Source organism: Pipistrellus kuhlii, unplaced genomic scaffold, assembly GCF_014108245.1.
Source record: "Pipistrellus kuhlii isolate mPipKuh1 unplaced genomic scaffold, mPipKuh1.p scaffold_m20_p_14, whole genome shotgun sequence".
Classification (NCBI taxonomy): domain Eukaryota; kingdom Metazoa; phylum Chordata; class Mammalia; order Chiroptera; family Vespertilionidae; genus Pipistrellus; species Pipistrellus kuhlii.
The window spans coordinates 40,104,713-40,117,936 of NW_023425449.1; the positions used below are offsets into that span (position 1 = coordinate 40,104,713).

The window sequence follows — 13,224 nt, forward strand, 5'->3', positions numbered from 1 at the left end:
GCGGCAGCCGGGAGCTCCGGGCCTGCCCGGGGGCGCGCGCCGCCTGCTGCCCAGCCCCGGGAGCGGGGGGGGGGGGGGGCGGGGGAGTGTACGCGCGCCCCAGCGGCTCGGGACGCGCCACCTGCGCCGGAGCGCGCGCTGCCCAGAGCATCATCCCCGGCGCCCGGGCCACCCCCAGCGCCCCCGCGGACCCAGCTCCACCTCCGCTCTCCCCCCCTCCGCTCTGGTGATTGCTCGCTGGCGGCGAGGCCGGAGTCGTCGCAGCCACCTCATTGCACAACCGGCTTCCCAACTGTTTACACAGCCCGGCCTGTGAGTGAGTGTGTGTGAGTGTGTGTGTGTGTGTGTGTGTGTGTGTGTGTATACAGCGTGAGTCACCGGGAGGCGGAGGAGGTGGAGGAAAAGGAGAAGGAGGAGGAGGGCGCCGGCCGGGATCGCCGCGGCGCACACGCTCGCTCAGTCACTCTCTCCGAGCGCGGCTCGCCCGCGCACACACCCGCCCGGAGCTCCGGGCGCGCAGCCTCCCGGGCGCCGCGGAGAAGTGGATGCGGCTCTCGCCCCGGACTTCCAGCGCCGGGAAGTGCATCTGACCCGCCTTCTGCCGAACCTGCGGACTCCCACCTCGCGGCTCGAAAACCTCGAAGACGCCGGCCACCGAGACCATCCGCAGCCTCGACAAACAATAGCGGCGGCCAAACCCCAGCGAGGCGCCCCGAGCCGGAGCCCCGCGAGGATCTGGGGACCCGAGCCGGCCTCCGATCCCCGGACGCGTGGCCCGTGTGGTCCCCTCGTGCAGCCGGAGCGCCTCCCGGGAGCGGCTCTCGCTTTGCTCCCTGTTGGGGGCCGAGCCCGGCTCCGTCTGAAACTCCCCCCTCGCGGGCTGGAATCAGTCGCAGCGCCTTCCCGCGCGGAGCCCAGGACGTACAAAGCCGGGGCCGCCCCGTCCCGGGATGCGGGTCGGTCCCGTGCGCTCTGCCATGAGCGGCGCCTCGCAGCCCCGCGGCCCGGGGACCCTGCTGCTGCCGCCGGCCGCCCGGGGCGCCCCGGCCAAGCGCCTGCTGGACGCGGACGACGCGGCGGCCGTGGCGGCCAAGTGTCCGCGCCTCTCCGAGTGCTCCAGCCCCCCGGACTACCTCAGCCCCCCCGGCTCCCCCTGCAGCCCGCAGCCTCCTCCCGCCGCGCCCAGCTCTGGCTCCGACGGCTCGGGGAGCGCGCCGGGGCCCAGCCGCATCGCCGACTACCTGCTGCTGCCCCTGGCCGAGCGCGAGCATGTGTCCCGGGCGCTGTGCATCCACACGGGCCGCGAGCTGCGCTGCAAGGTAGGCGCCCGGGGGTCGGAGGGTAGGGGCTGGCGGGTCTGGGGGCCTCGGTGGCGGGCGATGGTGCTCGGGGTCCCGCCTGCCGGCTCCTGGGGGCTCGAAGTTGCTATCGACGCTTGAGTTTGGGGTCAGGCAGATGAGCCACTTGAGCCAGGCAAGGAAGGGAGCGTTGGACCAGGTGCACTGTTTGGGGGGCTGAGGGGTTTCCGATAGGCTCATACAATGGGGCTTCGGGGATCCCAGAGGAAGTGCAGTATCCAATACGCTTTATTTCTCCAGTTTTTCCTTAGCTCCCCGTGCAGCGCGTGGCGTTCCATATAAGTTATGGAATTGCAATGGATTCCAGGGCCATGCCATTCCCCTTCTCTCATTCGCGCTCCCCCCGCCCCTCGTCCTGGAAGGACGCCCTGCTCCGGTGCCTCCTCGGAGCCCGGGTTTCCAGGCTCCGGGCTCAGCTGTCCGCGGGCTCCGGGCTCGGAGAACCCGGCTGGACCCCGCGGGGGGACAAGAACCCCGTTTTCTCCCCGGAGAGCAGCCGGAGTGTCTCCCAGCCAGGGCGGGGGAGTCTGCCCGGAGTAGAAATAGTGGAAAGCCCACACCGGCTAGGAAGGCTCCCTTCCATTCATGTCTTTATATTTGCCGGCCAGGCTTTTTTTTTCCTCCCGTTTCTTTTTCTTTTTCCTGAACATAAGGGATCCACCCAGGAGGAGGTACCACTCCTAGAAACGGGGTCCTCCAGCGCCCAGAGACGCAGACCACTCCCACAGGCCGTCCCTGGCGAAGCTCGCACCCCGGTCTCAGACATCCTGAGGACCCTCTGGGTCCTCCTTTTCACCCCAGGATGGGGTCACCCCAGTTAAAGTCGCTCTTTGCTTTTCCGCAGCAGCTCACCTGACCCACCCCTTCCTGGGTTCGCTGCTGCCACCTACTGTCCGACCCGAGTGAAATTCCACGGTCAAGCCCAGTTAAACCGGGGGAGGGGTGTCTTCTCTTTTGGGGGGCTGGGGGCTAGGGGCTGTTTGGGGAAGAGTCTGTGTGCGCCCATGGGTGGGGTGCGGCGGAGGGGGGAGGCAGGGGGCAGCAGAGAGGTTTTCCTAGCCGGTGCCAGAGCAGCCAGGCCTCAGAGGCGGGGTGAGCCTAGCCATTGTGCAACCCCTTCCAGTTCCTCTGAGCAGATAATAGCTGAATCCAGATGGTGACAACCAACCCGTGTGTCACCGTTTCCAGTTGAGTCCTAGGGTGTGAGTAACTGAGCCAAACAAAAGGCTCTTACTGAGCCCGGCCAACGTTCTGGTGGAGATGCTACTCATTTCCTGGGTGCAGGTGGAGGTGGGAGTGGGGAGGTGGGGGGGGGGGGAGGGAGGGGTAAACAAACAAATGAAGCCAACTGTGGAGAGGATCCCATGTCCCGCCCGCGAGCATTTCCACTCCAGGCTGCTCATGCTCGAGCCAGTCTGGAGTGCAGGCGGGTTGCTTAAGGCTGCGCTGTCAGTCTTCTCTCTCCGAGTCATCCGTTCCTTCTGACTGATGGCCGCTCTGCCTGCGCTCCCATGCTGCTTCCCCTGGCCATGCTCTCTCTGGGCTGAGCTCTCGGGCCCACAGGAGGCCGTGCATTTCCGGGGCCTGCAGGCAGCACCCCGACACCCCCGGGGGCACTTGGTGCAGCACTGCCTGCCAACGAGGAAGGACCCCGGGGGCTGGGACTTGGGGGCTCTGCTCCGGAGCGGACGGGCTCATGGAAGGCAGGAACTGACATAGAAAACTTTTCTTCCAAACCTTCCACATGGCAACCTGTTGGCTACTGGCTAGCCCAGAGCCCTGGGTGTTGCTGGGTTGGGGTGTTAGGAGTAGCCGGGGTTGCCTGAGGTGGGGCAGCAGAGATCAGGGGGACAAATGAACGGGACCCTCTTGTCCACCAAAGCCCAAAGCTAGATGGAGAACGGCAGCCCAGCCTGGGATTTTGGAGGTGGCCTCTGCTTTTTTTTTTTTTTTTTTTTTCCTCCCCTCCTCCTAAGTGGGTCCACTTCTCTCTGCAGGTGTTTCCCCTAAAACACTACCAGGACAAAATCAGGCCTTACATCCAGCTGCCGTCGCACAGAAACATCACCGGCATCGTGGAGGTGATCCTCGGGGAGACCTGGGCCTACGTCTTCTTTGAGAGGGACTTTGGGGACATGCACTCCTACGTGCGCAGCCGGAAGAGGCTGCGGGAGGAGGAGGCTTCCCGGCTCTTCAAGCAGATCGTCTCTGCCGTCGCCCACTGCCACCAGTCGGCCATCGTGCTGGGGGACCTGAAGCTTAGGAAGTTCGTCTTCTCCACGGAGGAGAGGTGAGCAGCCTCCGCGGCCCCTCCCGTGGCCTTTTGGGACCAAAGCGGAGGTGCAGGCTGAGCCGTTAGGTGCGGTGCGTTGGCTCAGAGCCGTGCCGGAGGCTCAGTTGTCCCGGTCAGTTTCCAGAGTGCTCTCCGGAGGAGCCCTGGCCGAGGCTGGCTGGTTCTGCACCCTTGTGGACGGGGCTTGGGGACGCCTGGGTGCTCTTGTGGGATGTCATGTGATGCAGGGAGCCCTGGCCACTTCGCCCCAGGATCAGGCTTATTCTCCATTGTTGTGAGAAAGGTCAGTTCTTCTGGGGGTAAATGTCAACCTGCCCTTCACAACCTTGACTCCCAGAGGAAGTTCTCAAATCTTTGTTTTCACTGAGTGGGTTTTCTTTTCTTTCTTTTCTTTTTCTTTTTCTTTATACCTGGAAGGTATCAGGAGCCAACGAGGCTGTCGCATTTGCAAAATTCTGCCCTCCACACAGCACTCCTGTCTCATCTCACTCAGGCGTGGCCCCTAAAGTCACTTTATATTCTCTGGTGACTTTTCGGACATCTCTTTCATTGGGTTATGTCTTTAGAAAATAAGCACGCTGAATAATAAATGGAAGTTGGCTGGAATTGGTGCTAAATATAGATCATGGCTTACCTCATAGAGGACAAGATGGACTTGATAAGAGAATAATGAGACCTTTAAGATTCAGAATTGAGGTTTCAGACCAGAGCATTCAGGAAGCCACAGGAGATAAAGCTTACCTGATTTTAAGAAGTGAGCCACATCCCCTGTGGAGAGATGAAAAGCAGTGTGGTTGTAGAATTGTGGAGGTGGTTGTGCTTTATTTGGTGGTAGCTATTCAGGTAAGGCTGATCCCAGCTGTGCTTTTTCACCCTGAGCTCCAAACCCTATGAAAAGTACCGGGTGAGCATATGGTGCAATGTACAGATCTTATGGAAACCCACCCCTGAAACCTTATGTTCAGGTTGACCAGTGTCACACTAATACATTTAATAAATAAAAAATAAAAGAAAGAAAGAAAGAAAGAAAGAGAAAAGATAGTGGGTTGAGTTACCAGAAAGCATGGCTTTGTGTCTGTCTGACCTTGCAAGAATTATTGGAACATACCGATTAGCAAAGAGAGGCAAAGTGTTTGCAATGGAGAAGTTTCCAATTCCTGGCACATGCTCCTTTGACATGGTGATGTATTTTCTGAAACATGCCTTTCACACCTCTTTACCAGCTTTTGAAATCCGCATTGCACAGGCGAATGTCATGTGCATGGAGTTTGGCAACCCGGGGGTTAAGCAATGGCAGGCTGACGCTAGCATGTAACCAGCACAGGTGCAGGGTTTTAGAGCAAAAGCAGCCAATCAGGGGCAGACAGTGCGGGTTGAGTCATATTTTCCGTTTACAGAACCAATGGGTATTTTACATAACGACGGGGAGGTCAGGCTGAGGACACACCGGAGTTAGCACACGCATACTACACTCCAGGGAACAGGAAGATTAGAAAAAAAAAAAAAAAAAAAAAATCCAACCAGACCTCTGAGAGGAAAAGGAATTGACCCATTAGCCAGTACCAAATGCTTGCATCTAACTTCACAACAAGTGACTTAACTGCAACGGCTGTTTCCGAGAAGCAGAGAGAGGGGCACAGGCTGCCACCAGAGAGCAGAGGTTCCTCCGGGTGTCTGAGAGACCCGGGTGTCTGGATCTAAATAAAGAGTCCCCTGCAGCTTCACAGAGGAGCGAGCCTTGAACTAAAGATTCTCAGATGTTAGTTGTTACCTGATCAGGTCAGCCCCATGCAGAGCCCGTATGCTCAGGTGTTGCTGTACCACGTGGGTGGGTGTTTTCGGGCCCCTGCACCCAGCTGCTTCTGTTTGCTCATATGGCCTCTCTGTCCAGGCTGAGCGCTCTTTGCAATCAAACACCTCCGTACATGTCACGGGCCTCCCTTGCACCTTCCTCAGCACGTGACCGGTCCCCCCTGTGTGTGCCTATCAGTGTGAGCAGGAGTGTTGACAACCCATGGGCACCAGTAGTGACTCTGGGCTCTGTGTCCCATAATGCAAAGTGCGGGTCGGGGAGCTCTTGCCGTCGGTGGTGTGATAAGGGCGGGGCCAGCGTGTAGGATGCGGGGGCCCTCCTCGAAGCACAGCATCTACTGCTCTTCTCCGCCAGCTTTTGTAGGAAATGTCAGCATTCCCTGGAGACCAGCTCCCACTCCTGCCGCGTGCACTCTGTGCGTTGTGCAAGCCCCGTGAGGAGATAGCTCCTTAGCACCGGCGTAACCAATGCTATTTGGGGCTTTGCATCACACGCTCCAGCCTGGGCGCGCTCTCCATACTTTGCAAACGTCTGTTGCAATTTGCATCGGTTTGTGATCCCTCGACCTGGTGATGGCAGGACGCTGCTCACGGCATGGAAGGGTAGAGGGCATTCCTTGGGCCTCGGCGAGGAGTGCCTGCGGGTGCTGTTTGTGGGGAGGGCTTTGCTTTGCATAAACACCTACCGGGAAGTAATGACCTTGTTCCTTCTCCTGCAGAACCCAGCTCAGACTGGAGAGCCTGGAAGATACGCACATAATCAAGGGGGAGGACGACGCTCTGTCAGACAAGCACGGCTGCCCGGCCTACGTGAGCCCCGAGATCCTGAACACCACGGGGACCTACTCCGGCAAGGCGGCGGACGTGTGGAGCCTCGGGGTGATGCTCTACACCCTCTTGGTGGGACGGTACCCCTTCCATGACTCAGACCCCAGCGCCCTCTTCTCCAAAATCCGCCGCGGACAGTTCTGCATTCCCGACCACATCTCCCCCAAAGCCAGGTGCCTCATCCGCAGCCTCCTGCGGCGGGAGCCCTCGGAGAGGCTCACCGCCCCGGAGATCTTGCTCCACCCCTGGTTCCAGGCTGTCCTGGAGCCCGGGTACGTGGACTCAGAAACGGGAACTGCAGACCAGATTGTCCCGGAGTACCAGGAGGACGGCGACGTGAGTTCCTTCTTCTGCTGATCCCCGGAACCTCAGAAACCTCAGAATTCTCACACATGGCATTTCCATTTCCAAGGATGGACAGGCCCCTTGGCGGCACGGTGCCGGCCAGGCCCTCGGCGGCGCAGAGACAGTCGCCCCCCCGGCCTGCCATGCGGAGTGACCGGGTGGGTGCGAGCAGCGTGCATGCCGACTGGCTGCCCTGCAGAGCCGTGTCCCTTTCGGCTAAGTGAGCCCTCGCCGACTGCCCCCGGGTCAGATCAGATCGGGGGTCTGCCTCTGTTACCGGTGGCGAAGAGTATACGTCCTACAGCGATGTACCCCAGTGACATGAACATAAGGGAGAGGAAGCGGATCGCACAGTGGCATTTGGGGCAGTAACCCATTTTAACAAGTAATTTGGGCCAATACACCTGCCATCTTTGAACTTGACTTCGGTAGCTAGACTTTTCGCTATCTCAGCTTCTCTGATTGGAGTTTTTTTGTTTGTTTGTTTGTTTTTGGGGGTGGGGGGAGTTGTTTAACACGCACCCTTCCTTCACACACATTTAGCAATGACTGCTCCGCTCTGGGGGCACAGGAGCCTGCCTGCACCGTGAACCCAGACTCTCCTCTGTTTCCTGCCAAGATCTCATTTGCACTCATGCCTTCTTTCTGACCTTGACTCATCTCCCACTTCACTCTAAAGCAAGCATTTTAGACACGTGGCCCACCTGCCATGAGTTTGACACGCTTGCTCTGAAAGCACCAGCTAACGGTGGAGAAGTGCCAGGAGCGATTCGATCCGGCTCCTCCAGAGCTCTGAGCTCGGAGACTCTGCAGATGGTTTTAAGTGATGTGAGCACTCGAAAACCGTTAGATTTTTTTGGTTCCTCTCAAATATATGTTTGCATTTATCTTTTACTTTTCCCCCGCCCCGACACCATCTCAGGGTGGAGTGTTTTGTCTCAGAGGAGTAAGATACAGAGTCTCTCCACTCCTCTCTCCCAAGAGCAAACGTTAAAACTTCAGAGAAAGTGAATTTTGGATGGTTCTCAGGCCAAGGCCCAGAATTACACTTTCACCAACCCTCTCCCCCTCCATGGATATGGTCTGCCCTTGGCATTGTGTGTGTCTGCAGTTTTGCATGATGGGTGGTTGATATTTCAAATGTGGTGTGGCTCATGAATACATTTGTATACTCAGCATCTGGAGGAAATAGCAAACCCCAAATCTTTAAAGTCGGGAGGGACTTTCAAAGTCATCTGGTCCTACTGCTTTTTCTCCTCCTGCCACCTCCCAATGCAGAAATCCCTCCTTCAGCTTCTTTACAACCGGGAATCCACATCTCTGTCTGAATGCTTCCAGAGATGGAAACTCACTCCCTAGAGCTTAACAGAGAAGCTTCGACTTGCATTAAAACACAAGTACAGATGAAATACCAGTCAGTGACTTGGTATTGAAATTAGGTGGTTAAACGGGTAAACCAAACATACTGTATCTTTTGAGAAATGGCACAAAAACAGGCAGTCATCTTCAAGGGCTACGCCTAGGCAAACTACTAACATGCATTGTTAAGAATGCCGTGTATACCTCACGTACTGTGTACTTTGTACATATATTTTACCTTTTATACATACGTTCGGTGTTTTTGTTGTTGTTGTTTTGGCGCTAAGGCTTGTTTTGTTGTCTGTGTCTGTCCGAATAACCTGCGTGTCTAAAACCACGTGAAATGTGAATGATTATTGGCAATATTACCTTGGCAGAATCATGGGACTCGGAGAAGAGGGAGGACAGAGGCCTCTGTCGCACTAATGCTCTCGTGGTTGCTGGACTGTTGTATCTGTGATACATTACCCGGCGGAGGACTCCGGCCGGGGCTGGCTGGGGCTTCTGCCCGGAAAGCTAGAAACACTAGACCCTTCCTGTACATGTGTATATATGTGAACAGTGAGATGGCTGTTTTTGACTTGTAGAGACATTTTAATAAATCTGGTTTCGTAAGTCGGCGCTGTGAATGTCTTTTGAGTTCGGCCTGCCTCTGCCTGGTACAGTATCGTGCCGAGGTGGGGGGTGGCGGGGTGGGGGTGGGGGGTGGGAATGCAATATCTGGCCTCCAGGCTTAGGGTCTCTTGGGGGAAACAAATAAACAGATGATGATTAGATAGGATTATTCCATACGACTTTTGGCTGGACCCATTCACTTTTTCCGCTGAAGTGGGCAAATTCATTTAATGGGTGAAGCCCATTGGGTGGAATCAGGCTGGCAAGGGGTATGGGTTGGATTTAGAAAGAAGTACAAACATAAATAAGCCTTGAGCTGTAAGGATCCCTTGGTCTTTTTTGAGGTCAGAGACTCTGGGTAATTTGGTGAGGGCTATGGACACGTCTCAGAAAAATGTAGATATGCATCCCACAGGACTTCGCTGCAATGTCAGATGTCCACCCATATCCCTGAAGGCTTCCCAAGGCTTCCTGTAGAGAAGTGCCCTCTTCCCACCCACTAGACTTCATTTAAATGGCTAATTGAGGCATTTCCTTTCTTCCTATAAACATGGAATTAAAAAACTGAATCACAAAAGTAGAGAAAGAAACAATTTTGTCTTCATTAGGCTTATAGCTTTACTATTACCTCAGAATCTGTTCTGAAGTCCATTAGCATCTAGAGAGATTTTAGAAAACACTTTATATTATAAAGTAACAAATACTTAGGAAAAATGTATATACAAGTGTATAGTTCTGAGTTTTAACAAATGGAACACACTGGCATAATGAGCAGCCAGGTCAAAACAGAATCAGCTTGAGGACTGAAGAGCTCCCCGGTTTGGTTTTGGTCAAGGGCATGGGTACCGCAGTTGCATGCTCAATCCCTGGCCTGGGTCAGGATGCATGCAGGAGGCAACCAATCGATGTGTCTCTCACATCAATGTTTCTCTCTGTCTCTCCCCTTCCTTCCATTCTCTAAGAAATCCATGGAAAAATATCCTTGGGTGAGGATTAACAAAAAATAAAAATAAAATTTTTAAAAAGAAAACAAAACAGTGCCCTTCTGCCCCTTCTAGTGGCTGCCTGACACCCACTCCCAAGATGTCCACCGTGGCACAGAATTTTCTCTCAAGTTTTAACTGTGAAAATTGGAATAGGGGCTAAGCCATCTACTCTGGGCTCAACAGGAGAGGCTGAGGGAAGTTACCGATGACACACTCCCCTTTTTGGAGGACTCAGGCTGAGGTCACCAGGAAAGCAGACCTATGACACCGAAGTCAGTGCCACTCAGGCCTCATGACTCAGGATCGTAAGGAAAGAAGTGGAAAAGGCACATCAGGATAACGGGAAGGCCAAAGGCCTGCGTATGCTTAGAAATGAAGAAGCTAGGGTTGGCCTAGGGCAGTGGCTGGCAAACTCATTAGTCAACAGAGCCAAATAGCAACAGTACAACGATTGAAATTTCTTTTGAGAGCCACATTTTTTAAACTTAAACTTCTTCTAATGCCACTTCTTCAAAACAGACTCGCCCAGGCTGTGGTATTTTGTGGAAGAGCCACACTCAAGGGGCCAAAGAGCCACATGTGGCTCGTGAGCCACAGTTTGCTGACCACAGGTCTAGGGCAGCAATTTTCAACCTTTTTCATCTCCTGGTACGTAAACTAATTATTAAAATCCAGTGGCACACCCCCAAATATATTTTTTGCTGATCTGACCAAAAAAAAAGAAAATAGGCATAAATTTTGATTCATCCACATCAGACGGCTATGGTGCTGGCTGTTGTCATTATTTTATTTGGCAATCTAAGGGAAAAGAGGCCAGTGCCCCTGACAAAATAGTCAGGTATTTAAAAATTAGTCATGTTTTCAAAATTAGTCATGTTTTCAAAATTCTTACGACACACCAATGTGCCATGGCACACCTGATGAAAATCACTGGTCTGGGGCCATCCCATGCACAGGATCCTTAAACCCCAAAAGTGGGTGGGGCAGGCCGCCATCCCAAAACATACATTACAGGTGTCCCTGCTCCGAGGAGCCTAGAGGAGGCTCAGCATGGCTCCTTGGGCACACGGCTGGCTAATAGGGCTAATACTTTGGACTTCACCGAGCTTTTTCATCTAAGGATTTCAAAACACTTCGCAAGCAATTAAGGTTACAACACCTCTTTGTACTGTTGTTACATGCACCTAATGGAGGGAAATATGGGTCAGGATTGGCTGGTATGACGTGTGATGCCACAAATCCATAAATTTAATCTCTTCGAAGATTGGAACAAATCTGGGGCAATCGCAACCACTTACATTTAGAAGATCCTGAGGGCTGGCTACAAAGCTGGTCCCTTTTATTTTCTCCTGTGGCCTCCACGCATTCACCACCAGAGTAAACTATGCAAGTAACTTCTCATCCTTTTATTCATGGTGTATTTTCTAGAAGCCCCCCCCCCCCCCCCACACACACACAACACACACACACCCTCCCAACAGTCGAGTGAAACAGGCAAGCCCAATATTACCTGCTCCATTTTATAGATGAGAGAATGGAGGCTCAAGTGTTTTTCAGTAGCCACTCAGGAATAAACAGCTCAGAACTGGGCCGTGAACTTGGGTCTTTGGACTCCTTGCCCAATGTTGTTTCTCTCTCTGCACAGCACTGACCAAATCTCCTGGTGAAATGGATGATTGGAGGGCAGAGCAGGAGGATGGGCGAGCAGTCTGGATAGCTGTTTTGCTACACATTTTTAATTCTTATTTTTAAATTTAAGAGAGAGAGAGAGAGAGAGAGAGAGAGAGAGAGAGAGAGAGAGCTCTAAACCAGTGTTTCCCAAACTTTTGACATATGTGTACCCCTTCTATAATTTTCATAACACTGAGTACCCCTCATACTCATGAGAACATAGAATTAGGCGCAGCTAAGCACAGAGCAGTGCATATCCCCACCAAACTCTTCCTGTGCCCCTGGGGGTACCCGTACCACACTTTGGGAAACACTGCAAGCCATAGAGCTACCTGGCCAGGGCTTGCTACAGCTTTTGTAATGCCTGTATGCTTAGCGTCATTTCCACCTTCTACATAGCAGCCTCAGTGGGCAGAGATTTCTGCTCTGAATATCAAAGTCCAGTCCAAGGAAATCCCAGTGCTTTGAAGGAAAAGTATCTGGAATGACTTTGCTGGGACGAGGCAGAGGAAGAGACTACAATGACGCACTTTTTTGGTAGAAGGGCACAGTGGGATTGGGGCAGAGTGTATCATTATATTCCAAAGGTGTGTGGGAATAACCCAGAAAGGACACACTCCTTTGATGTGGTCACAGATGCACGAGTTTCCCACTAAGTGAGCAGCTCATGAGGGGTTGGTTGATCCTGGAAACCCCAGTAGTGGATTGATCTGCTTTGGACCCCTCTTTGGCATTGCCAGTGCCTTTTACTGTTCGTTCGTGTAGGTGTGATGTGTCTGGGGCTCTGATTGGACTTGGTGCTTGCATCTGCTGAAGCTTGTATCCCACCATCGCCACAGACACTCTTCTCCTTGCACGTCTGTCTGTGGGCACTGGGCTCAGCGAGCAATTACGTTGCTGAGCTGAACGACTCCACCAGAAACCCGGGCTGCCTGAGAATGTGCCAGTGAGACTGGGCACTCCTTCTGTCTGGCTAGGTCTTGGCCCCTTCTGCTTGCTTCACCTGGGCAGCTCATAACAACTGAGTCTACTTTAATGAAGGCATGGCATGTGGTGGGGGCGGGGGAGCCAGCTGCTATGCAATGACCATTTTTATTGTTTTTTTTTTTGAGTAATATTTTCTCCCCGCCCCCAGTTGTTTTTAATTAATCTTTCGTGGATATATTGTTTTATTTTGATAGTCCATTTTATTTATCCACAATAGTTGTTGTTCATATATTTTTAAATATATGTTTATTGATTTCAGAGAGAGGAAGGGAAAAGGAGAGAAAGAGAGATAGAAACATCGATGAGAGAGAATTATTGATCAGCTGCTCCTGCACACCCCACACTGGGGATCGAGCCACAACCCAGGCATGTGCCCTTGACTAGAATTGAACCTGCGACCCTTCAGTACACAGGCCATCGCTCTATCTACTGAGCCAAGCCGCTGGGGCCCCCCAGAGTTGTTTTTTAATACGACTACCATTTATCTGATCGCTCTGTCTGATTCCATGGAGGAGGCGTGGCCTCGGTTTGCAGAGGAAGGCGTGGGGGGGGGGGGGAGGGCGGAGCTCAGGTGCGCTCCGCACAGACTTCTGATCCGGGTTCCATGTCAGGAAGAGGCTGTCCGGTCCCTGGGAGGTGAGGACCCACCTCGTCCGCTCCGGGGGTCTCCAGGAGGGCTCCTCGCCTTTGCCTATTGGGCTGCCGCTCCGTGGCTGGGAAGCAGGTAAGCCACGCATCCCGTGTGGTGGACGGGGAGCCACACGGGAGAGAGGGGCAAGCACAGCCTTGGCTTTCCCGTGGGCCCGACACCAGCGCCTTCCTCACGTCGTCACCGGGGGATGGGGATCCGTGGATGACATTTCACAACTGGAGTTTCACCCCAGCACACAGCACGTCCGGGACACACTGCTGGGCGGCCCGTGCCTAGGGGCCCAGGAGATAAATAATTAGAATAACAACGACGATGGGA

General features: G+C 53.9%; 1 protein-coding gene and 1 pseudogene across 1 annotated transcript; both read left to right on the plus strand.

Moving 5' to 3' along the window:
• The first annotated feature begins 519 nt into the window (after window positions 1–519).
• TRIB1 (tribbles pseudokinase 1) lies at window positions 520–8,612 on the plus strand. Its single transcript, XM_036437267.2, has 3 exons — window positions 520–1,319; window positions 3,356–3,648; window positions 6,183–8,612. The coding sequence occupies exons 1-3, from the start codon at window positions 951–953 to the stop codon at window positions 6,646–6,648; spliced, it is 1,128 nt and encodes a 375-aa protein (XP_036293160.1). The 5' UTR covers window positions 520–950; the 3' UTR covers window positions 6,649–8,612.
• On the plus strand, window positions 6,705–12,353 carry LOC118718584 (annotated as a pseudogene).
• The last annotated feature ends 871 nt before the right edge of the window (window positions 12,354–13,224 follow it).

What these genes read in the sequence shown, in the direction of transcription:
- TRIB1 (XM_036437267.2), top strand. Translation starts at nt 951, where the DNA reads ATGCGGGTCGGTCCCGTGCGCTCTGCCATGAGCGGCGCCTCGCAGCCC. An exon ending in GCCGCGAGCTGCGCTGCAAG is followed by an intron (nt 1,320 to 3,355) that starts GTAGGCGCCCGG and finishes TTCTCTCTGCAG; the next exon opens with GTGTTTCCCCTAAAACACTA. An exon ending in GTCTTCTCCACGGAGGAGAG is followed by an intron (nt 3,649 to 6,182) that starts GTGAGCAGCCTC and finishes CTTCTCCTGCAG; the next exon opens with AACCCAGCTCAGACTGGAGA.